Source organism: Mauremys reevesii, linkage group 3 (genome assembly GCF_016161935.1).
Source record: "Mauremys reevesii isolate NIE-2019 linkage group 3, ASM1616193v1, whole genome shotgun sequence".
NCBI lineage: Eukaryota > Metazoa > Chordata > Testudines > Geoemydidae > Mauremys > Mauremys reevesii.
In genome coordinates this window covers 197,051,277-197,075,033 of record NC_052625.1, presented here as the reverse complement: position 1 = coordinate 197,075,033, position 23,757 = coordinate 197,051,277, and the positions used below count along the sequence as shown (strand labels likewise).

Genomic DNA, 23,757 nt, shown 5'->3' with positions numbered 1-23,757 from the left:
CCCCGCCTGCCACCTCTCCCCCTGCGTGTCCCCACCCCCGCCGCGCCGCGTCCCTGCCTGACAAAAAGCAGCGCATGCCTCTCCCCTGCCTGCTCCTGCTGCTGGAGTAGAGCCGCTCCTGGCAGAACTGCTGTCTGCTGCCCCAGGGTCCTAGTGCCTGCACTTCACTAATGGCAAGACAGGCTGCCCTTACCCTGCCCTTCTGCCCTAGCCCTGAGCCTCTCCAACGCCCCAAACCTCATCCCCAGCCCGAGCCCTCATCCCCCTGCACCGTAATCCTTAGCCCCAGCTCTGAGCCACCTCCTGCATCCTGAACCCCTCATCCCCAACCCTCATCCCTCCACACCCTGATCCTCAGCCCCAGCCCTGAGCCCTCATCCCCCTGCACCCTAATCCTCAGCCCCAGCCCTGAGCCCCCCCCCCGCAGCATGAACCCCTCATCCTCAGCCCCACAGCCCTCACCCCTGCACTCCCTCCTATCCCCAAACTCCCTCCCTGAGGGTGCACCCCCTCCCCCTTTCCACACATCCCTTCCCAGCCCCAAACTCCCTCTCAGAGCCTGCACCCCTCACCCCTTCCTATGCCCCCACCCCCAGCCCAGAGCCTGCACCCAAACTCCATCCCAAAGCCTGCACTCTGCACCCCTCCTGCACCCTAATCCCCAGCCCAGGATCTGCACCCCAGACCTCCCCCACCAAACCCCCTCCCAGAGCCTTAGGCAGGTGGGGGCGGAGTTTGGGGGAGTGGAGTTGGGGGGCGGGTTCTGGGCATCACCAAAATTTCTACAAACTTGCCACCCATGTCTGGAGCAGCTGGTGCTGGCCACTGCCAGAGCCAGGATGCTGGACTAGATGAAACTCGGGTCTGACCCAGTCTGGCAATTCCTGTGTTGCTGTTCCTAGGAATTCTTATTCTTTCACTCTCAAGTGCTTGATGTTTCTGCTTTTGTTTATTTTCCATCAGACCCTCTGCTAGAAGGTCTCACCTTGCCTCAGCCATTCTTGAAGGGGCCCAGACAGAGGCCCATGTCACCAGAAATCCCAACTTGTTAACAGTAAGGCAGGGCCCTGGACTGAATAGAACAGAGAGAACTATAAGCTTTTAGATTAAAAAAAAAAAAAAGTCTTGAATTTCTAATTCCAAACTTTGGGAGAATTTGGTTCCAGACTGGAATGTTGTGCCTGGTTTATCTCCATGCTGAACTGGAGCACAGAGTCTGAACAGCCTGGAACTTTGAGGGAGTTTAGGTTTGGATTTTATGATTTGGGCTCATTCTCTTAAAAACCAGCCAAACACACTCCCCCCCATCCCACCCTACATATGCAACAAAGAACTCCGCCATGACCTCCCAGGCCCAGTTCACCCTGATGTCCTATGTACCAGTGCAGTTCGTTTTCACAGCTCATAGGGAGGGGCTGTTCTTATTTATTTGTTTAGTGTTATTTTTTAATCACTCTGTGTGTGATAAGAATCAGCTTATTATTATTATTATTATTTGTATTTCCAGTAGCAGCCATGGGCCCCAGCTGAGATCAGGGTCCCATTGTGGTAGGTGCTATACACACACATACGTCTCTGCCCCAAAGAGTTTTGTCTACTTAGATCACAGACAGACAAAGAAAGGAGCACCTACAACTCTTACTGAAAGCTATTGCAGCTGCATGGGTTCAGCACCTCTGAAAAATCAGACTTGTGGATTTTAAAGAAATGCAACCTAAGTCAGCAAGGAGGAAAAAATAGAGAAATGGAAACAATCCAGTTTATATTTTAAGGGGGACTCCCAAGACCTTATCTGCTCAGTGTAAGTAGTTCCCGTTACAGTCCTTCAAAGTTCAAGGCTCTCAGGTGATTTGGTAACATGGTTAAAACACAGTACAGCCCTGTCTGCAATGTAAAACCCGCCAAGCTTCCTGGCGTGGTAGATAGGTACAGCATAGATGTGACGTCACTTGTAAGTAGATCTCCCCTTACATCAGTGGTTCTCAAATTTTTGTACTGGTGACCCCTTTCACATAGCAAGCCTCTGAGTGTGACCTTATAAAGTAAAACACTTTTTAATATATTTAAAACTATTCTAAATGCTGGAGGCAAAGCGGGGTTTGGGGTGGAGGCTGACAGCTCATGACCCCCCATGTAATAACCTCGTGACCCCCTGAGGGGTTCTGACCCCCAGTTTGAGAACCCCTGCCTTACACTCTCACTTTACAGAGAGAAAGAGAAGTTCCATAGCTATGTGGCATGGACAAAGCTGAGTGGATAAATTCAGCTTTGTCTGAATTCTGTGGGTTTTTAAAAAAAATATATAAAAGATAGGCACCAGGGAGGGGATTTTACTTCTGTATGCGAGCTGTATGGTGGAATACTGGTGTCCATTTCTGGTGTCAACATTTTTTAAAAAGCTTGTTAAAAAACTGGAAAGGGGGCAGAGAAGAGCTACAAAAACGATTCGAGAACTGAGAAAATATCTTACAATGAGACACTTAATTGATTTATTTGTCAAAAAGAAGATTAAGAGGTGACTTGATTAGTGTCTAAGTACTGACACAGGGAGACTCTATGGGAGTAGGAAAGAATTCTTTAATCTAGTGGAGAAAGGCATTACAGGAACCAATGCTTGGAAGATAAATTCAGACAAATTCAAATTTGAGCTAACACGCAATTTTAACTGTGAGGGTTGCTAACCATTGGCACAAACTATGAAGGAAGGTGGTAGATTCTCCAGTCTTGATGTCTTCATATCTAGACTGGATACCCTTCTGGAAGATGGACTTTAGCCAAACACCAGTTATTGGGCTCAATACAAGGGCAACTGGGGGAAATTCTTTGGCCTGTGTTGTACAGGAGGTCAGGCTATATAATCTAATGAAGTGGTTGTCAACCAGGGGTATGTGTACCCCTGGGGGTACCCATAGGTATTCCAGGGTGTACTCAACTCATCTGGATATTTGCCTAGTTTTACAACAGGCTACATAAAAAGCACTAGCGAAGTCAGTACAAACTAAAATTTCATGCAGTGACTTATTTATACTGCTCTATGTGCTATACACTGAAATGTAAGTACAATATTTATATTCCAATTGATTAATTTTATAAGTATATGGTAAAAAAGAGAACATAAGCAATTTGTCAGTAACAGTGGGCTGTGACACTTTTGTATTTTGTGTCTCATTTTGTAAGCAAGTCGTTTTTAAGTGAGGTGAAACTTGGGGGTGCGCAAGACAAATCAGACGCCTGAAAGGGGTACAGTAGTCTGGAAAGATTGAGAGCCACTGATCTAATGGTCCCTTCTGGCCTTAAAGCTAGGAATTAGAATAAAAGTGTTTAATTAGGGAATTATATAGCTGATATTCATACAAGTCACCACATGGTGACACTCTTGTGCCATCAAGGACATTTGTTTTTCCCCAACTGCACTTAAAGTGGTGAATTTTTGAAAACAATCTTAAAGTTGCAGGCCAATCAGTCTATACTGTAAGCAATACAGTTAACTCGTCCTTGCCATCATTAGATGCAGAGAGATGTTGAGCACATTTGTGAAAGCTACTTGAATAAATATCACTCCAACCTCTTTTCTTTATCCCTTTGGCATAGCAAACGTGTTTATCTTTGGATCACAGATTGTCCTTTTGTTCTATTTGTACAGTGCCTAGCACAATGGAGTCCAGGTCCAGGACTAGGGCTTCTAAGTTCTACCATAATACTACTACTACTAAGAAGAAGACAAGATTATAACTGTGAAGCATAAAAACATTGTTCTTTAAAGATCACCTCCATCCGCTGCAGAGAATGCACTTACCATGACCGTGTGAACTTGGAATAGTAGTGTCTGTCAGGGCTGTGAGTGTTCCCTGCCTCAGTCCTTAAACGCTTCCAAAGGACGCTGCTGATCTAAACTCCATGGGGTGCATACACATCACTCGCAGCATGGATCCTTGCAGGCAGCCATCTTGAAGAACAACAGTGACAATGATAAGGAACCGTGTTACTTTTCAAAGCACATCTGGATCGCAGTCGGCTGCCTTGTTTGGAGATCATTTTTGTGAAAGTGTCTGACATTGCTTTGCTCTTCTGTAACCCCTCCCACCAGGAGAATCTCAAAGCACTGTACAAACATTGGCTAAAACTAAGCAGGATGATGGCCTTGTGGTTAAAACTTAGGGCTGGGGGTGGGCCTGTTAGGTAGAGCACTAACCTGGGACGTGAAAGGCATGCAGTCAAGTCCCCTCCTCACCAAAGAGTTTGTCAAGACATTAAGGAAGTCAATTAGGATATGCCCACAGTCAGGGCCGGTTCTAGACCCCAGCGCGCCAAGCGTGCGCTTGGGGTGGCATGCCGCCGGGAGGGCGGCATGCGGCTCCGGTGGACTTCCCGCAGGCATGCCTGCGGAAGGTCCACTCGTCCCGCAGCTCGGGTGGACCTCCCGCAGGCATGCCTGCGGATGCTCCACTGGAGCTGCGGGACCAGCGGACCCTCCGCAGGCACGTCTGCAGGAGGTCCACCGGAGCCATGGGACTGGCGACCGCCAGCACGCCCCCCGCGGCGTGCTGCTCTGCTTGAGGTGGCGAAATTGCTAGAGCCGCCCCTGCCCACAGTCAAGCTGAAGATGCAATTCCAGGTAGGATAAATGTACTTGTGCTAACTCAGACAGAGCCAGTGTGCTAAAAATAGCAGTGTAGCCCCCAAAGTGCCTGAGCAGATGTAGAGGGTTGAGGGTGGGATTGTACTCAGGGCAGCTACCCCATCCTACAACCTGTGCCACTGTGGCCATGCTGCTATTTTTAGCATGTTAGCTTGATCGAAGCTAGTGTGTGTATGTCTACCTGAGCTGGAAATTACATCTCCAGCACCAGGGCAGACTCTTCGTTCCCATCAGTAAATGGGGATAGTGGCCCTAATCTACCTCATCAGGGGTCTTCTGAGGATAAACATGTTTGTCACTTCCTGGGATACTATGGTGATGGGAGTTGGATAAGTACCTAAGATAAACAAGAGTTGGGAGACCTGGGTCATCCGTTCCTAGTTCTTCTATAGCTTTCTTATATGACCTCAGGTAAGTCATTTCCCCCCTCTGTGCCCATTGTCCCACATTGGGAATGATAATACAGAAAGGTTATTGGGAGCCTTAATGTGTTACTGTTCGAAGTTCAATAGCCCAAAGAGTTTGACAAAGTATTACTGAAGCTCCGAGGATGGGCTCCTGGAGCGCAGATGTTACATCACTTTGAAAATGCTGCCGTATCGCAGTGCCAAGTGTTGAAATGCTGAGGTTCAGTTCAGCAGACTCAGACTGGGACAGGCACAAAAGCTATTTGGCCAGCCTTTGTGAGGAGCTTTCTGGTTCATTTCACGGGCACGTCACACCCTTCTGCCTAGCTCTGTATGGAGAACAGTAGCTGGTTCAAGATATTGCAATCAGCAGAATTTTGCTTGCAGTCTCCCACTCCTGCTGATTGCATTGGAGTGGAGTTGTGCATCGTGCACTGGAGCTGCTGACTCAGATGGTTCAATTCTCTCCAGCAGGGGAGCTTTGCCCTCGGAGGGCTCAGAAGAGGATCACCTGACTGTGTCCACGGAAGGTGCAAATGTCAGTCTGACAGTTCAGAGGCTGCAAGCTGCATCCCCACCCATTGGCGGGACTTTCCGGATCCTGCTCCCCAATACAGTGATATCAGGTAAAGGGAGGGTGAAACTTTCCTTTTCTGGGAGCCGGGACGTTACCCCTGGAAACATTCCTGCAAAGGCAGGGCTGTCAGACTGTCCCCCTTGGGGACATTTATCTGCCCCCCAAAGCGGGGACGGATATTTTTGGATGACAGCTTTAGGTACAGATCCAAAACCCAACTGAGGAGAATGGAGAGACACCCACTGACTTCTATGGGATTTAGCTCAGACCCTCAGAGGGTTTTTTCACACTAAGGTATGTTATAGGACAGTGATACCTCTCTAAAGCATTAGATCCTATGTATGTGTATGTAGTTCACCCCTCGCTGTTATACCTTCCCAGGTTTGGTCCAGGTGGACCTGTGGCTGCATAGCTGTTGATATCCTTGTTTTATAATGAACTTCCCAGGTGTCCCGGTGCATGTCTCCTCCCATCACCTCCATGAGCTCCTGCAAAGCAACTCAGATAACGCCACAGGCCAGTACTTCAATGCCAGTGATTTCACTGTGACCAAGAACGTGAGCACTTGTTACCAAAACGTGTGGACACTGACCTGGAACTCCATGGCTGGTGACTTGCCCATTGTTATTGATGTATGATGATCTTTTCTTTTAATGCAATTAATAGAATAACAGGGTTAGAAGAGACCTCAGGAGGTCATCTAGTCCACCCCCCTGCTCAAAGCAGGACCCATCTCCAACTATTTTTTTTTGCCCTAGATCTCTAATGGCCCCCTTATGGATTGAACTCACAACCCTGGGTTTAGCAGGCCAATGTGCAAACCACTGAGCTACCCCCCGCAATTGTTGCTGCACCCTTAAATCTGCCAGCCAGTATGTCTGTGTTGACAGGATTCATTTCCACAAAGGTTTTATTCACCTAGATCTCTCAAGAGACTCCAGCAAAGTGCCCGACAAAGGCTATTATTGAGAGCCAGAACTCAGTCAGTTCTAGAGTGGTTAGATGATTAAGAAACGGAACAGCAGTTATAGTCAAAGAGATAAAATATAAAGCCACCAACCCTCATGCTTTGAAACCTAAGCCCGAGGTCAGGAAGTAACCCCCCTGTGTGCTACAGAATTGCACAAGAAGGCCCCGTTGACATGGGGCCTGCGCTAGCCAGTCCTGTTAAAACATAGTTGCTGCTAGCAGACTTCTAGCAGGTTCTCTGACCAAGGTGGATAGGGTTTTTGTCTCTGAGAATTATACTATGGAGTAACCCACCAGGATTTTATTACCTGGTTCTCAGACAAAAGTCCCTGTTCATGCTGGTCAGAGAAACCCTCCCCGATAGAGGTGATGTGCAGGGGGGCATGAGGAGTGACATGCCCCCCAAGATTTCTCCCAGGGTGGGAGTCGGGGTGAGCATGGCTGAGGGGTAGATGCCTGGGAAAGGCACCAGCGCCTAGCGCTCCCACTGAGCCCTGCTAGGAGGCGCCCGGAGCAGGGAAGAGAGACTAGGCTGGCAGCACAGCTCTGCCAGAGGGGACCCGGGGAAGCCTGCTGAGTCCTGTCCCTTCCTCATCCGCAGGCGAAGTTACCGATGGTGCTGTAGTAGGCGTCCGGACCCTGCTGCTGCCTGCGCCATGCCTGCAGCAGGGAGGCAATGGGAGAAGTGGGAAGGAGCTGTGAGGGGTGTGGGAGCAACATGGTGCTGGCTGGAGTGGGCGTGGGAGGCATGGGGGGACTGGGAAAGGGCCCAGAGGTGACATGTGGGGCAGTCACGTGCCGCTCCAGAACCTTTAAATCAGCCCCCCCCAATCAAGAATTATGTGTCGCCTCTGTCCAAGTCCTGCTCAAACGAGGTAGTAGCTAGCATGGTCCTAGTCTCAGTTTGGACAGGGACTAGGTGCATTAATGGGCTTTTACACCAACCTCTGAAGGACGTGGCATTGCCCCCTGTCAGAGGCAGCATATGGGACTGAGATGGAGCATTGCTATCTAGGGAATCCTGTGTACGTTTCTTTGCCAATGTAAAGCCATAGCTAGGGAGGCAGGGTGGTCTGGTGCTGAAGACACAGGCCTGGGAGATGGAAAAACTGAGTTCAGTTCTGTGCTTCAGGGCAAACTCCCTTCATGACCTTAAACCATGTTTCTTAATCTTTTTGCCTCTTTCCCACCTGTACAATGGAGATTGCAACGTTGTGTTGTGGGATGCATACGCTAAGATTGTGAGGGGCTTGGATGTTGTGCCAATGGGGCCATTAAAGCAGATACAGAGAACGTTCCCATTCATTCATTGTAGCCCTTAGAGTAAACCTTAGCTACGTGAGTTCGAGTTGCTTATGAAATGATACACAATGTGTCTAAGAAAAAAAGTTTTTATAAAGCTGAGAAAAATTGATTCTTCATTCTTTCACGCCATGCTAGGTCTCTGCTGAAAACCTCACAGGACTTAACCCAACCATTGCAGCTCGTGTGGTTTATGATGGCGGCGTATTTATTGGACCGATATTTGGGGACATGCTAGCTACGGCCAATAACCACACGCAGGTAGGTCACCAACTGATCACAGTTCCCATAGACTCATTGTGACTTGCTGTCTGACAGACAGATCTGGCCACCCTACACTTGCTGAACAGTGCTGCACTCCATGAGAAAGGCATCAATCAATGAGACTCAGTACAGATTAAGATACTACTAACCATGAGTAAGGGAGGGGGGGTTTCCTTGTGAGGCAGGGGCTTAGAGCTAATCATATATCTATGACTGTGCCGTTAAACCAAACTGATACTGGGTTCTATAGTGATAACTTCCAAACACTGTAGCAACACTATATTAAACTGCAGTTTTTGGGCCATTATTTAGCAGGGTATGAGGAAGGATGACCCAGTGAGTGGGTGTGACGTTCTCCTGGTGTTATCTGGACTGTTGATCTGCTAGGTCACTCCAATCCTCAACTCTGGGAGCCAACTTTACCCTGCTCTGCCGTGAGAACTCCCACTCCTGGGCTATTCACGCACAGCTTCTAGCATGTAAACTGCTACGTGAATGAAAACTTTTGGCCAGCTGCTGCTTGGATTATGCAACTAGCTGATATCTCTGGTCTCAGACACAAACCTAGGAATCTTGGTCTTCCAGTGTCCAGTTATGCCCGCTGGACGCTGCAAGCTTATATGAGTTCGTCAATTTAACAAAGAAATTGATATGAACCAGGCTTGTTATCCCACGGGGAGTCTCTGACACGCTTCAAACCAAAATGCATGGCTTTAGGTAGAATAAACAAACAAATTTATTAACTACAAAAGATAGATTTTAAGTGATTACAAGTCAAAGCACAAGAAGTCAGATTTGGTCAAATGAAATAAAAGCAAAATGCATTCTGAGCTGATCTTAACACTTTCAGTGCCCTTTCAAACTTAGATGCTTCTCACCACAGGCTGGCTGGTTGGCCTTCAGCCAGGCTCTCTTATTGATCAGCGCTTTAGGCATTTCGTGGTGGTGTCTGTAGATGGAGGTGGAAGAGAGAGAGCATGGCAAATGTCTCTCCCTTTTATCATGTCCTTTCTTCCCTCTTGGCTTTGCCCCCCTCTCTCCCCCCTTAGAGTCAAGTGAGCATTACCTCATCGTAGACCCAAACTAACCAAGGGAAGGGGGGTGACTCACTCGAGAGTCCAACAGATCCTTTGTTGCTGCCTAGGCCAGTGTCCTTTGTTCCTGTGAGGCTGGGCTGGGTTTGTCCTGTACATGCCTTGATGAGGTGTGAACCGCCCCTCTGTTCCTGGAGAGTTTTGCCTGGGATTTTTTTAAGCCATAAGGACACATTTTCAGCCTCATAACTATATACATGAAATTACAACTTATAACATCACTATAACAACAATGCTTAGTGCATCATGAGCCTTCAGAAGACACCCGACATGACAAATTTTGCATTGGATACCACACAATTGTATTATAAGGATGAACATGGGGGTGCAGGGTGTTCCTCCAAGGTAAGAGTGTCACAGTGGGGTCCTAGCCTGGACTTTAGAGACCCATGTTCAGTCCCCTGCTCTTCAAGAAACTTCCTGTGCGATCTTGCTCAAGTCACTTAGTCTCACAATGCCTCTGTTCCCCATCTGTAAAACAGGGACAATAGCAATCCCCTCCCTCACAGGAGCATTGTAGGAATAAACACATTAAAGCTTGTGAGGCTTTTGGATGCTGCGGTGCTTGGGGCCATGGATACACCTAGCGAGATAGACAGAACATTATGGTTTTCTTACACATGGGAAAAATTTTCTCACTCAGGTTTGTTGTTCATTTGAAGCACTGTCTTGGCTTGATACTGGTAGCAAATACCCAAACTCCCCTCTGATTTTAAAGTGTGGTTGTAGTGTTAAAAAAAAGGGGCCTGTAGAAGTAGCACATGCCAGTTCTTAGCTGCTTCCTGTATGTCTTTGACACAATTTACTTTTGCTCTCAGCACAGTCCAGTGTTTCCTTCCTGTTAGCCCCAGGAGATCAGCAGGGTGGTGGGAGAAGGAGGCGGGTTCTGTTGCACTTTGTGCTTCGCCAGTCTAGTTCAGAATGGAGACACTTTTTCACGGGAGGTGAAGTACTGCTAGAGGCAGCAAGATCACAACTTGGCTTTCAGATCCCAAATGGAGCTTTGGGATCTGTAAGCTGATCATGGTCTCATGTTGCAGTGGGGGAGGTTTAGGTTGGATATTAGGAAAAACTTTTTCACTAGTAGGGTGGTGAAGCACTGGAATGGGTTACCTAGGGAGGTGGTGGAATCTCCTTCCTCAGAGGTTTTTAAGGTCAGGCTTGACAAAGCCGTGGCTGGGATGATTTAGTTGGGGATTGGTCCTGCTTTGAGCAGGGAGTTGGACTAAATGACCTCCTGAGGTCCCCTTCCAACCTTGATCATCTATGATTCTATGATCAGACTTGATCTGGAATTTATTATAAATTGGGGATCCCACAAGGTACTTTTCAGAGTGTAACAGCAGTTTATACTGGCTCTCACATGGGGAAGGAGAGGAGTGTAGGGTAAATTAGAGCATTCAATCAACTGGTAGGATTGGAGCTGGGAGGAGCTGTGAATATCAGTCAAAAATGAGAAATGATCCAACAGGCACCTAGAGAGGTTATCAGTATAGGCCCTGGCTTGCCTACAGTGAACCCTAGAAAACTTTGCAATAAACTTGGGCCAAATTTGAAATGAAACTAGGCAAGTTTTGCATGATTCTGGGTTTAATCGTCAGCATTTTGTAGAGCTCTGTTAACAACCTGGGTCCCCTTCCCTCTTTTGGAATAACATTCTTCTCCATTTCTTCAGGTGGTGGTGGTGGTGAATGATGTCCCAGCTAACTGCTCTGGTTCATGTTCCTTTCAGTATTCTCAGGAAGCAACCCCGTTAGTCAGCCACATGGACTATTCACTAGGTAATGGTATTTGCACTTCATGGGATGACTGAGCTGTCAAAAGGACAAAAGCTGTCTGACATTAGAGATGGGCTCAAGCCAAATTTCTTGGGTCCAAACACCCCGGAACTTAGGAAAGTTTGGAATCTGTACCCAGTTCTGGATTTGAATTTTGCATCTGGCCCCTATTTCTACAATGGGCTAAAAGAAAGCCCTAGTTATGGGGGGGAGGAATGCATGAGCTTGGTGTGTTGGAATCTGTGTTCAGATCTGAATTTTGTAGTTTGGATCCATCTCTTTTAACTGTATCCCTTACAGCTTTTGGAATTGTGTACAGCTTTGCAAAGATTGTTTACAGTGCTGCCATTCAGATTGTTGCTCCCTGTGACAGAGTGCTGAGCCACAGCAGCTGGGCCAGTACTCTGGTCACTGCAGCTCTAATTAATTACTCCAGAGCAGACCACATTAAGAAGAGCTGTGCCTAATTGATAGGCTGAGGAGAACTAAGATGCTAACAATTAAGCCGTTAATCAGATGATACAAAAAGCACAGGAAGGAAGTGGGAAAATGTATCAGAGGAAGCAGAGAGAGAGTGAGAGTACTCTCCCCTGCTTCTCTCAGGAGTTGAGGGCTTCCCAGGACTGTAGGTGTAACACTATAGAGTTTAAGGGTGGTGGAAACAATATTGTAAATAAACTGCACAGGGTGTTTTACCAGCAGAAAGGTCTTTGAGTAATTTGTAGTCTTGAGCAGGAGCCTGCCACACTCCCTTTGCACTATGTTGACATAATAGTCTTAGATTTCTATTAAGGTGTTTGACTTGGTACCACACCACATGCTGATTAAAAAACGTAAACGATATGAAAGTAACACGGTGCACATTAAATGAATTAAAAACTGGCTAACTGATAGGTCTCAAAATGTAACAGTAAACAGGGAATCATCATCAAGTGAGTCTGTTTACACTGAGATCTTGCAGGGTCGGTTCTTGGCCCTAGGTTTTTTAAAGAGGCTAGGACTCTTCAGCTTGGAAAAGAGGAGACTAAGAGGGGATATGATAGAAGTATATAAAATCATGAGTGATGTGGAGAAAGTGGATAAGGAAAAGTTATTTACTTATTCCCATAATACAAGAACTAGGGGCCACCAAATGAAATTAATAGGCAGCAGGTTTAAAACAAATAAAAGGAAGTTCTTCTTCACACAGCGCACAGTCAACTTGTGGAACTCCTTGCCTGAGGAGGTTGTGAAGGCTAGGACTATAACAGCGTTTAAAAGAGAACTGGATAAATTCATGGTGGTTAAGTCCATAAATGGCTATTAGTCAGGACGGGTAAAGAATGGTGTCCCTAGCCTCTGTTTGTCAGAGGATGGAGATGGATGGCAGGAGAGAGATCACTTGATCATTACCTGTTAGGTTCACTCCCTCTGGGTCACCTGGCATTGGCCACTATCGGTAGACAGGATACTGGGCTGGATGGACCTTTGGTCTGACCCGGTACGGCCATTCTTATGTTCTTATGTTCTTATGTAATATTTTTAATGATGACTGTGAAAATAACATAAAATCACTGTGATAAAGCTTACAGATGACAAAAATTGGTGGGTAGTGCTAAATAATGAAGAGGACACGTCACTGATTCAGAGCAAATTGAATCATTTTATAAACTGGGCACAAGTAAAGAATCTGAGTTTTAGTATGACTAAATGTGTACCTATAGGAATGAAAAATGTAGGTCATACATACAGAATGGGGGACTCTGTCATGGGAAACAGTGACTCTGAGAAAGATTTGGAGGTAGGGGTGGAGAATCAACTAAACGTGAGCTCCCAGTGGCCAAAAGAACTAATCTGATCTGGGATGCATAAACGAGAATCTCGAGTAGCAGTAGAGAGGTTATTTTTACCTTTGTCTATGGCATGGGTGAACCCACTGCTTTAATACTGGATCCAGTTCTGGGGCCCACAATTCAAGAAGGATGTTGACAAATTGGAGAGGGTTCAGAGAAGAGCCACGAGAATGATTAAAGGATTAGAAAACCTGCCTTATAGCAGGGGTGGCCAACCTGTGGCTCCAGAGCCACATGCGGCTCTTCAGAAGTTAATATGTGGCTCCTTGTATAGGCACCGACTCCAGAGCTGGAGCTACAGGTGCCAACTTTCCAATGTGCCAGGGGGTGCTCACTGCTCAATCCCTGGCTCTGCAACAGGCCTGCCCCCACTCCACCCCTTCCCTGAGCCTGCAGTAGCCTCGCTTCTTTCCCCACAGCCTTCTGCATGTCACGAAACAACTGATCGGGAGGTGCGGGGAAGGAGGAGAAGGTGCCGATCGACAGGCTGCCGGTGGGTGGGAGGTGTTGGGAGCGGGAGTGGGGGAGCTGATGGGGCGCTGCTGACGTCTTACTGTGGCTCTTTGGCAATGTACACTGGTAAATTCTGGGTCCTTCTCAGGCTCAGGTTGGCCACCCCACCTTAAAGAGAGAGACTCAAAGAGCTCAATCTATTTAGCTTATCAAAGAGAAGGTTAAGGAGTGACTTGATTACAGTCTATTGGTACTTACATGGGGAACAACTATTTCATAACTGGCTCTTCAATCTAGCAGAGAAAGGTTCAACATGAGCCAATGGTTAGCAGTTGCAGCTAAACAAATTGAGACCAGAAATAAGGTGTAAATTTTTAACAGTGAGAGTAATTAACCAATTACTGGAATAATTTATCAAGGATTGTGTGGATTCTCCACCACTAGCAATTTTTAAATCAAGGTTTAGAAGAGACCAGAGGAAGATGTAGACTTGAGAGGGAGGAAAATGGTAAATGTAGAAGACCTCTGTTCTTGTTGTTTGTAGTATGGTAGTGTCTATGAACCATCGTAGGCTAGGCACCATATGAGATGACAATAAAAGTACAAGAGAAGAGACAATAGGTGAATGCTGACAGGCTCAGGAGGAGCAGAGGGAAATGATTTTTTATATTGTGGTGATGATCGTTTTGCTAGGCACTCATATAACTAGGGTGATGAGACTGCAGTAAATGCTTAAGCACAGTTAGCCTAAGCAGCTTCGTTGTTCTTGGGAAGCAAATTTGGGTGTCATTACATAGCAACATATTTGTAGTTTTGTTTTACTTTATCCTTCCAGCTGATGGGCTCCACACCAGAGTTTATATCACAGGGTCTGGCTTTGCCGAGGACAGCCAAGAACTGCAGATAGAGGTGAACCACACAACCTGCCAAGTCATGACTTCAAATCAAACGGCTGTAGTTTGCTGGATGAACGTGTTACCAATGGGACTGTACCAAGTTACATTACTGGTGAGACCTTATGGGTTTGCTCGCAATGCCAGCAAAGGACAGGGCATCTACCTGAGAGTTAAGCCAAGGCTGGAAGCTATTGAACCACCGACGGCTTCAGAGATTGGTATGTCTGAATTCAGTAGAAGCTCTCAACTGAATATCTGCCTTTAGCATTATTGCTTTCGATAGGGTGGTTTTTCAACATCTGTGTATGGGGCTTTAGCGGCTCTGCTCTCCACCCGACATGGGAGTGACCAGGCTAGGGGCAGTGTTTCTCAGGAAGAGTGGCAGCTGGCTCTGGCTCTTCGCTGGGGGTGCTACATTTCCTGTCTTGTAGTGCAGATGGGTATGGGTGTATGCTACAGCTCTGGATAACAGTGAGAGTTTCATCACTAATTTTCTCATGTCATTTTGAAAGCTGCCTGCAAAGTGCAATAAATCACTACACTCTGTCCTTTGAGTGACCAAATGGAAAGTGTGTCTCTGGCTAGCTACAAAATGTAGTGAGAAACCCTCAAAAAGCAAAACCCAAACCCATATTTTCCCTCTCACCTTTACACTATAAGAGGAAAAAGGAGGGCACTATCTCCTCTTTCTGAAAAAGAAACATTCCCAAGCTATCCATAGAGTTTAAGTCCAGAAGGAACCATTATGATAATCTAGTCTGACCTCTGGCATAACACAGGCCAGAGAATCCCACCAGGTGATTCCTGCATCAAGCCCCTAACTTGTGGTTGAGCTAGAGCAGTGGTCACCAACCCATCGATCACGATCTCTGGCGGCACAGTTTGGCTGGAGCTAAGGCAGACTCCCTGCCTACCCTGGTCCCACGCCACTCCCAGAAGCAGCCAGCGCAGCCCTGGGGGAGTGGGGGCATGGGTCTACCTCTGTGTGCTGCTCCTGCCTGCAAGCACTGCCCCCGCAGCTCCCATTGGTCGGGATTGCTGCGGGGGCGGTGCTTGCAGAGAGGGGCAGTGCATGGGGCCACGTGTCCCCCGCCCCCACAGGGGCTGCTGGGGCATGTTAGCCCCTTCTGGGAGCAGTGTGGGTCCGGGGTAGGCAGGGAGTCTGCCTTAGCCTCGCTATGCCCACCGCCAACCAGGAGCCGCCGGAGGTAAGTGCTGCCCAGCAGGAGGCTGCATCCAGGGCCGGCTCTAGGTTTTTTGCTGCCCCAAGCAAAACAAACAAACAAACAAAACCTCCGAGAGCGCAACTGTTGAAGCAAAAAAACCCAACCCCCGGAATGCCGCCCCTGGAATTGTGCCGCCCCAACCATGTGCTTGGTTTGCTGGTGCCTAGAGCCGGTCCTGACTGCATCCCAAGTCTCATCCCTGAGCCCCCTCCCAGAGTCATCACCCCAGCCCTCTCCTGGAGCCAGCACCCATACCCCCTCCTGCACCCCAAGCCCCAGCCCTGACACCCTCCCAGCACCCATACCCCCTCCTGCACCCCAAGCCCCAGCCCTGACACCCTCCCAGCACCCATACCCCCTCCTGCACCCCAAGCCCCAGCCCTGACACCCTCCCAGCACCCATACCCCCTCCTGCACCCCAAGCCCCCAGCCCTGACACCCTCCCAGCACCCATACCCCCTCCTGCACCCCAAGCCCCAGCCCTGACACCCTCCCAGCACCCATACCCCCTCCTGCACCCCAAGCCCCAGCCCTGACACCATGAAACCAGAGCCAGCACCCTATACCCCCTCCTGCACTCCAACACCCTGCCCCAGCCCAGAGCCCCCTCCTGCACCCAAACTCCCTCCTAGAGCTTGCACCCCTCACTCCCTCCTGCACCTCAACCTCCTGCCCTAGGCTCAGCACAGAGCCCCCTCCCACACTGCCAACCCCTCGGCCCCAGCCCAGAGCTCGCACCCCATCCTGAACGCCAACCCCCTTCCCCAGCCCGGTGAAAGTGAGTGTGGGTGGGGGAGAGCGAGCGACGGGGCGGTAGGAGGATGGAGTGAGTGGGGCAGAAATGGAGTGGGGGGGTCCCAGATGTTTCTGTTCTTACATGGATGGGGTCCTGGTATGGGGAAAGGTTGGGAATTGCTGCTGTAGATCATTAAAAAAAGAGGTAGGTGCAATGCTTTGGCGTTGTTTTTTCCCCCCTCGCTACATCCCCCGTAATCCAACTCCTCTCCTGATTGCAACGATCTTTCACTCATTAAAAAGAAAAGCAAGTATATTGTTATCCTACATTACACATGCTTTGAACATTTGTAATTGGAAAGAATTACAGCTTCCGTCTGTGTTTTTAATTTCTTCCATTAAAATGCCTCTCCAATTCTCTCATAAAGTATGCACACATGATTTTGCATATGGATATCAGTGCAGATATCGAAACTTATGTGCATTAATGGATATAAAGTATACATGAATAGTGTACACTTGATTTGGAGCTGTTTATCCCGCAGTCACCACAGGGGAGACCTGGCTTAAATTTTGAGTTGTGTTCCACTGTTGTGAACACAGGAGACTTAGCCTTCTAGAGGGAGAGGCTACAGAGTATCTTGTATCACTCAGCAGTGATTCCTTGTGTGAAAATAGCATCAACATAAATGGAGTCAAAGCCGTGTTCCATTCAACATACCTTCCATGAAGGAAGATCATGTCAAGGCGCAGAATGTAGAATACTTTATTGGGTCAGATTGGTACATCACTTACATTCTTGGTCAACACTGAATGTCTTTCTAAAGATATACTCCAGCTCGAACAAGTTATGGTCTTACTATAGAAATTACTTGGCCTTTGTTAATAGATCAGACTAGATGATTTTAATAATCCCTTCCAGCCTTAAAATGTATTAATCCAGTGGTTCATTTAGGCTGGTATGTCTTCAACAGTGGCCAGTGGCACATGCTTCAAGAGAAGGTGCAAGAAACCTTGTAATAGATAGTTACGGCGTAGCCTTCCCATAGAAGAAGTTTCTTCCTGATCACTATTAGTCACACCATGAAACATGAGGGTTTATATCCATTCTAATTTTTTTATCCTATCTCATGTAACTAAGGATGATCTCATTAGTCATACAAACATCTTACTCTTTGTTTGAATTCTAAGCTCTTGACTTCATTTATACTTTTTGGCAGTGAATCCCAAAAGTTAGTATACGTTGTGTGTTAAAATGAATTTCAGGAAAGAGTGGGCGTGTTTGTAAAACAGGGAGAAAATGGAGTTATTGTCCAAAGATAAGCTCCTTGCCACCTGCGAAGGACTTCAATAAAGTAGTGTCTGAAGAAAAATGTAGAGGCAAAATGTGTCAATCATCCTATGTTCTGGCCCAAATCATTGCTGGAGTAATCTAGTACCACTCCACTGATTTTTACTGTTGTTCATTGTTTGCATATGATATCACCAAGAGGCCCCAAGTGAGAGCAGGACCCCATTGTGCTAGGTGCTGCATATACGCATGGTAAGACAATTCCTGCTCTAAAGAGCTTGCCTGAGACAGGCACAAGGTAGGAGAAATGCAGTAGTACTATCCCCATTTTACAGACAGGGGATTCAGGCGGAGAGATGGAATGACTTGCCCAAGGTCAAACAGGGAGTATGTGGCAGAGATGGGAACTGGACCCAGATTTCCCACGTCCCGATCCAGGGCCTTAACCCCCCGAAACATCCTTCCTAGTTGTGAAGCGCTTTGAGCTCTACAGATGAAGAGTACTGTGGGATGTGCTGCTGTGATAGCACTCTCACATTGCTGTTACAAGAGCTCTTTACCACTAGACTTCCACACTGCCAGTTATGATGTAATTTCAGAGTAATCAGGTTCTAATAGCTTAGGTTCCTAGCTAGAGTGAACAGCTGTGGTTTTTTGATCTGTATCAATTTGTCTGTGAGCTGCATCAAAGAACAAAGCAAAGACTGGGACGCCGTGCAGTTAACCCAGGGTTTGCTTCATCTTTGCCCTTTCACTTCTAGGTGTCTCTGAAACTTCTGGTCGACTGAAAGACCAGAGTCTGGATCCTGGGTATTTGGATAGGAACTGAATAGCCTGTAAAGACAAGCTAAAGTCTGTCTCTTGCTTTGAGTGTCATCCTGAGCAATGCTGAAGACCTCCAACTCTCATCGGCTTATATGAGAGCTAAGGTCTATCAGTAGCTCACAGCATCTAGCCCTCTTGTGACTTTCTTCCTCGCACGCTGCTGTAGTTCAAACCCTGCTGTGTCTCCTTTTCTAGACTGTGTGTCATGAACATGGGCCTCAGCCTATTTCACAGCAGATATTTGAGCTGTGAGGGCACCTGCTGCATAAGGCTCATTTTTATTCCTGGTGCTTTGGTTTAGTCACTTGTTTCACACTGGGGTCAGGGATCTTTCCTGGGCTGAGATCACAGTACAGACCTTGCCAGGCTAACCAAGTCGGGCATGAAAACATGTTTCTGTCATGGGCAACAGTCCAAATAGTAGACTAGAGGGATGAGAAACTGAAGCACAAAAGATTAAGTAACTTGGCCAACAGAAAGCCAATGGCAAAGTTGGGAGTAGAACCCAGATCTTCTGACCCATCTGCTTATGCTTTAAACAGTAGGAAATGCTCCTTATTGGAGTTTATGCATTTTAAAACACTTTCTGTACGTTGCACTTACAATGAAATCATTGGTTTTGTTTTGTAGGAGGGTGCTCAGTGATCCTCCGAGGGACTGGTTTTGACGGGATAAGCCAGGTGTTGTTTGGATCTCACCCTTGTCCAATGAACACCAACACCAGCAACTCAGTGAGGATTGAATGTGAAGTTCCCTCTCGGGTAAGAAACAGCATTTCATACTTGTCCATGTAGCCCAGTGGGCTAGCTTGCCTTCATTATATCTTCTGCATTGCATTATATTCTGCTTTGCATTATATTCAGCAGCAAAGCTAGAAACCTACAGGCCTGTGTCCTGTAAGACATTAGCTTCAGCAAGTTAGCATGAGGGTTGATACCTATGACCTTTGAACAGATAAACAGCCCAATGGAAAAACCCCTAATATTTGGGGAGCTGAAAATAGAGTTTAAGGGGAAGGTCTGACCACAGGTAAATAATTCAACCACAGAAGTCTTCTGGCAACAAACTGACGTACATAACAGGTACATGAGATACATTTAAGGCTAGCCTGCTTGCTTGCATATATATATATATACACACACCTTTTCTTATAAGTTTCTTATTTTCTTATAGGTTTGATTATTTGTTTGATTATAATAGGTTTATATTAGGGTATATTTTGGCTGTAACACAAGGGACCTGCAGGCCACATCCTGTATGGTGAGCTAAGGCAAAGTTAGCATACATATGTCTGGGACCTTTTACCTAGATAAATGGAGCTAAAGCATAAGGTCCATGTATGACTGTGACCTTTAACAGAGAGGATGCGTTAAAGCAGGTTGGCATAGGCGCTTTCCTAAGTTCAGACTCTTTTTTAAACGTAACAGGTACACCACAGCTTAGAACTTGGAAAGAACTGAAATAACCAGTTAGGACAGAAGTAACAAATGTGATACCTCACCAGAAAAGGGCCATGGTAATGAACTGACGTATATAATAAGTTGAGATCATTGATAAACTAACCTATAGGAAAAAGATACTCCAACATTAGTGAGGTGAGGAAATACAAATAAGGAGAAGAGAAAAATCCCCTACTGAATATGCATCAAACATAACGGCATCAGCGTAACATATTATAAAAGTGACATCCCAGCTTAGGGGCAGTAGGAGAAAGAGAAGTAGTCCTTGGGAATTATGCCAGAATTATGGCCACTGGTGATGATGGGAAAGGTGATGGTTAACATTTTAGGTTGTTTTACAAGGGATGGTGTGAGTATATGGAGGTGCAGATGTACATTCTGTAGTATCTCTATCTATCTTACTAAGTTGGGGTGTTTCTGACTGTGCTAAATGTATTAATAAACTATATTTGTAAATATAAAAGAGTTCCTATATTGTGAGTGTTTCAGCTGTGCACATCAGGATTCCCAACTCTATAATAATTTAAAAAATACTGGGCCTGATCTTGGGGCAAGAACCTGTCATCCCTCAAAGTGATGGTTGGAGATTCTTAAGTAATCAATATATAATCTAATATCAGGCTACACCATCAGGGGGAGAATCAATTTGCAGGGGGGTGGGAGAAGCTCATGTGGCCCTTTCTCTTGTATCTATATGTTCATCGCCGGTGGATTGCTTGCAGGCTATATGTGTCCAAGTGGTTAAATGCTGTTCCAAATCAATGACTGCAAACACCAGGTTCAGTAGTTAAGCTTCACACAAACAGAAGTGGGACTAGAACTGCAAACCTTTGGCTCCAGCAACATATGTCACTACTACATGAGCTAAAGGAGACTGTCCGGCTGCTGTAGTAGTGTTATGGCTCATATTTTCTGGAGGCACCCACTACTGGGCATCATAATCACACACACTTGAGCAGAGGGCAGTGGTGGCCATACACATTAGTCAGCACCTTGCAATGACCCATCTTGGGTTCTACTTGTGCTCTACGAATGCTTCTCTAGCTGATATGCTCAGGTCAGGACATTAATGCTCTTAATCTTGCATGTAAGGGAAGGAGGTACTTGTATTTTACTAGAACATGTTCACCTCTGCTCTTTTTTTAAACTCTGTTTTCCAGGGGGATGAAGAATATGTTGTCCCTGTGACACTAATCGCTGGGTCCCAGTCTGCCACATTCACTGAGGTGTTTAAGTACGATCCTTCATTAAATCCAGCCATTGTATCGCTGAGCAGAAACAGAAGCAGCACAGCAGGTGACGAAGCCACAGTCTCGAAATGCAAAGAGACGGCTGGTGTAAAAATATGACTGTTCTAAAAAGTTTCATTTTCCATTGTCATCATCAATGCGGGCAGGGCAGAGGCACTAGGTGACTAAGAGGACTGGGGATTGATGCTGGCACATGGTGCCTTTTACTCCCAGGTCACCAGTTCCAGTCTGGCCTTGTTCAGTAGTGAACAAAGGCTCTTGCCATCTGATGGCTCCCCCGAGGACCATGTGAGAAGAGTCATTGGTTTCAGCTTAATATAGGTGGGCGTCCATATTTATAAACCACCATCACAACTGGGTGCCCTGCTGGCATGGTGAGCAGTCAAGGGATGAGAATGGGCCACAGAGAGTGACCTACCCTCGTGTCCCTGAGGTAGTCCAAATTCAGGGCATAGTAGCACGTGTGTCGTGTGGGGCTAGAAACGAGCGAGAACTTGCTTTGCTACTGTCCATACTATACCTGTAATAGGGGGTGTAATAATAACACATCTCTCCTCCCTTTTCATCAGTAGACCTCAAAGCACTTTTCAAAAGAGGGATCTGACTGAAAAGTTTCTGATGAAACAGTATCTCAGGCCAGGATAGAATTTCTGGAAAGAGAGAGAGAAACCACCGTAGACTAGCCAATAGCCCAATGATTAGGGCACTCAATGTAATATGGGAACTTGAACTTGGGTCTTCTGTCTGCTAAGTGACTGACTGAAGGACTAGACTATTGGCTTTTCTGGGTCTCCTTTTTTCTTTTTTTTTTTTTAAATGAAAAATTTCAAATAGGCTCATTTTTATTCTGTAATGGAACAAAAAGGTCAAAACTTCCAAATGTTTCAGTAAATGGAATTATTGTTTTCTGCCCAGCCCTAGTAAGTATCATTATCCCCATTTTATAGGTGGGGAAACTGAGGCACAGGGCTGTCAAGTGACTTGCTCAAGGTCATCCAGCAGACCGGTGTCAAAGCTGCACCCTGGTCTCCTGAGTACTAGGCTCTATACGTTAGGCCATATTGCCTCTCAGAAGGTTTCAGTTCTCAAGCCAGTCTCGTACTGCTCCACATCTGACCACATTCCATGTTAAATCAATTGTTGTAGCGAAGTCCCTAATGAGCTTGATGGACTCTCTGGCACATTTCCATTTTCAAGGCCAAAACTCTGCCTGGGGTACAGTTTGCATGTTTAATTTATCTTTTATGAATTTCTTCTCTTTAAATGCTGTGGGTTTCTCAGGGTTGAAGGTTACACGGGGTGTCAGTGTTGTGAGTGTCACTTTTATGATGGACAGGCATTTTTGAAGGGGAGAAAGTTTCGCAGCCGAAGGCCAGATTCTGGATTTGCCTGATCTCCTCTGGCAGCTTGCTCCACGGCCAGCTCCAGCACTTTCTGCAAATATGTAGTTCACTGAAAATAAAATAGTAGAGACACATGTCAGACCCTGGCGTGTCCCTCTGAAAACTTAGCCCATTGGATGTAAATATTTACTAACTTCCTCTTCTGCCCCCTATTATCACTTTTTTCAGTAATCTTAAGTGAGTAGTTTCCTGATGCTGAAGACAGGGCCGTCCCTAGACATTGTGGTGCCCTACGCAGCTGGGCTGGGATGGATCAGGGGTGGGAAGAGGTGGAGCAGGGGTGGGGGCAGCTTTCCTGGCCGGCTCAGCCGGCCGGGGGATTGGGCTGGCCACTGGAGCAGCATGCAGCTGCATAGGGCACCAGGAAATTTGGGGCAATTTGGTGCCCCAAATTTCCTGGTGCCCTACACAGCTGCAGAGTTTGCATGTGGGTAAGGATGGCCCTGGCTGAAGCCTTTCATTTTTAGCAAATATTTCCCAGCAAGGAACATTAAAGGCGCACATGCCAGCCTACTATATCTAGAATGTAACACCTCCTTTCTCTCTCAGAAGAGACAAGTATTGCCAGTCAGCAGCAGCCCGGTTGTTGCCACGGTTAGATATTGGGGTTGGACTGAATGATCTGGGACCAAGAGGAAATCGGAGAGTGAGGAATCAGTTGCTGACCCCAGAACCAACACAGGGAGCTTAGTTTAGAAGATGAAGGTTAGAGACAGCCTTCTAGATATTGGGATGTGAAGTTGTATCCCAAATGTAATAGGCAGGCGGTGTTGGGTTTAATAGCTAGGGCACTGGACTGGAAGCCAGGAGACCTGGGTTCCAGTCTCAGCTCTGTTGTTGAGCTGCTCTGTGACCTTGGACAAGTCACTTCGCCTCTCCTACCCTTTGTCTGCCTTGTGTATTTCGGTTGTAAACTCTCTGAGGCAGGAGCTGTTGTAACGCCGGCAGACCCCAGTTGTCGGTGGATAGGATCGAACCGGGGCTCTCTGGAGCTTAGTGCATGAGCCTCTACAGCATGAACAAAAAGCCAACTCCCTGTTAGCTAAGGCTGTTGTAGAGCACTCATTAATCTCTCTCTCTCTAAGTGGTCTCGGTGCCACTAGATGGGACAGATCACGCCCCCCAGAAGGTGTGTGGGTTACACTGTCTATACAGCACCAAGGACAATGAGGTTCTGATCTCCGTGGGGCCTCAAGGTACTATTGTAATATAAATAACATTGCCACGTGTCGCCAGCCCAAGAAGACACCTGTGGTCTCGGATCCAGTGCTTGGGCAGGGGGAGGAGTCTGAGTTTGACCTCACTCCCTGAGGTTGCCCAGAAGACCATGTGCTGTGGGACCCCATCCCAGGAGCA

At 46.9% G+C, this 23,757-nt stretch overlaps 1 protein-coding gene across 1 annotated transcript in view; it reads left to right on the top strand.

Moving 5' to 3' along the window:
• Positions 1-23,757, top strand: part of PKHD1 (PKHD1 ciliary IPT domain containing fibrocystin/polyductin) — a 306,693-nt gene that overhangs the window by 1,291 nt on the left and 281,645 nt on the right. Inside the window, exons 3-9 of the mRNA XM_039532757.1 lie at positions 5,521-5,672; positions 6,071-6,255; positions 8,033-8,155; positions 10,928-11,033; positions 14,151-14,429; positions 18,919-19,049; positions 20,909-21,044. Of these exons, the coding sequence (XP_039388691.1) occupies positions 5,521-5,672; positions 6,071-6,255; positions 8,033-8,155; positions 10,928-11,033; positions 14,151-14,429; positions 18,919-19,049; positions 20,909-21,044 (1,112 nt within the window). The remainder of the gene's footprint in view (positions 1-5,520; positions 5,673-6,070; positions 6,256-8,032; positions 8,156-10,927; positions 11,034-14,150; positions 14,430-18,918; positions 19,050-20,908; positions 21,045-23,757) is intronic.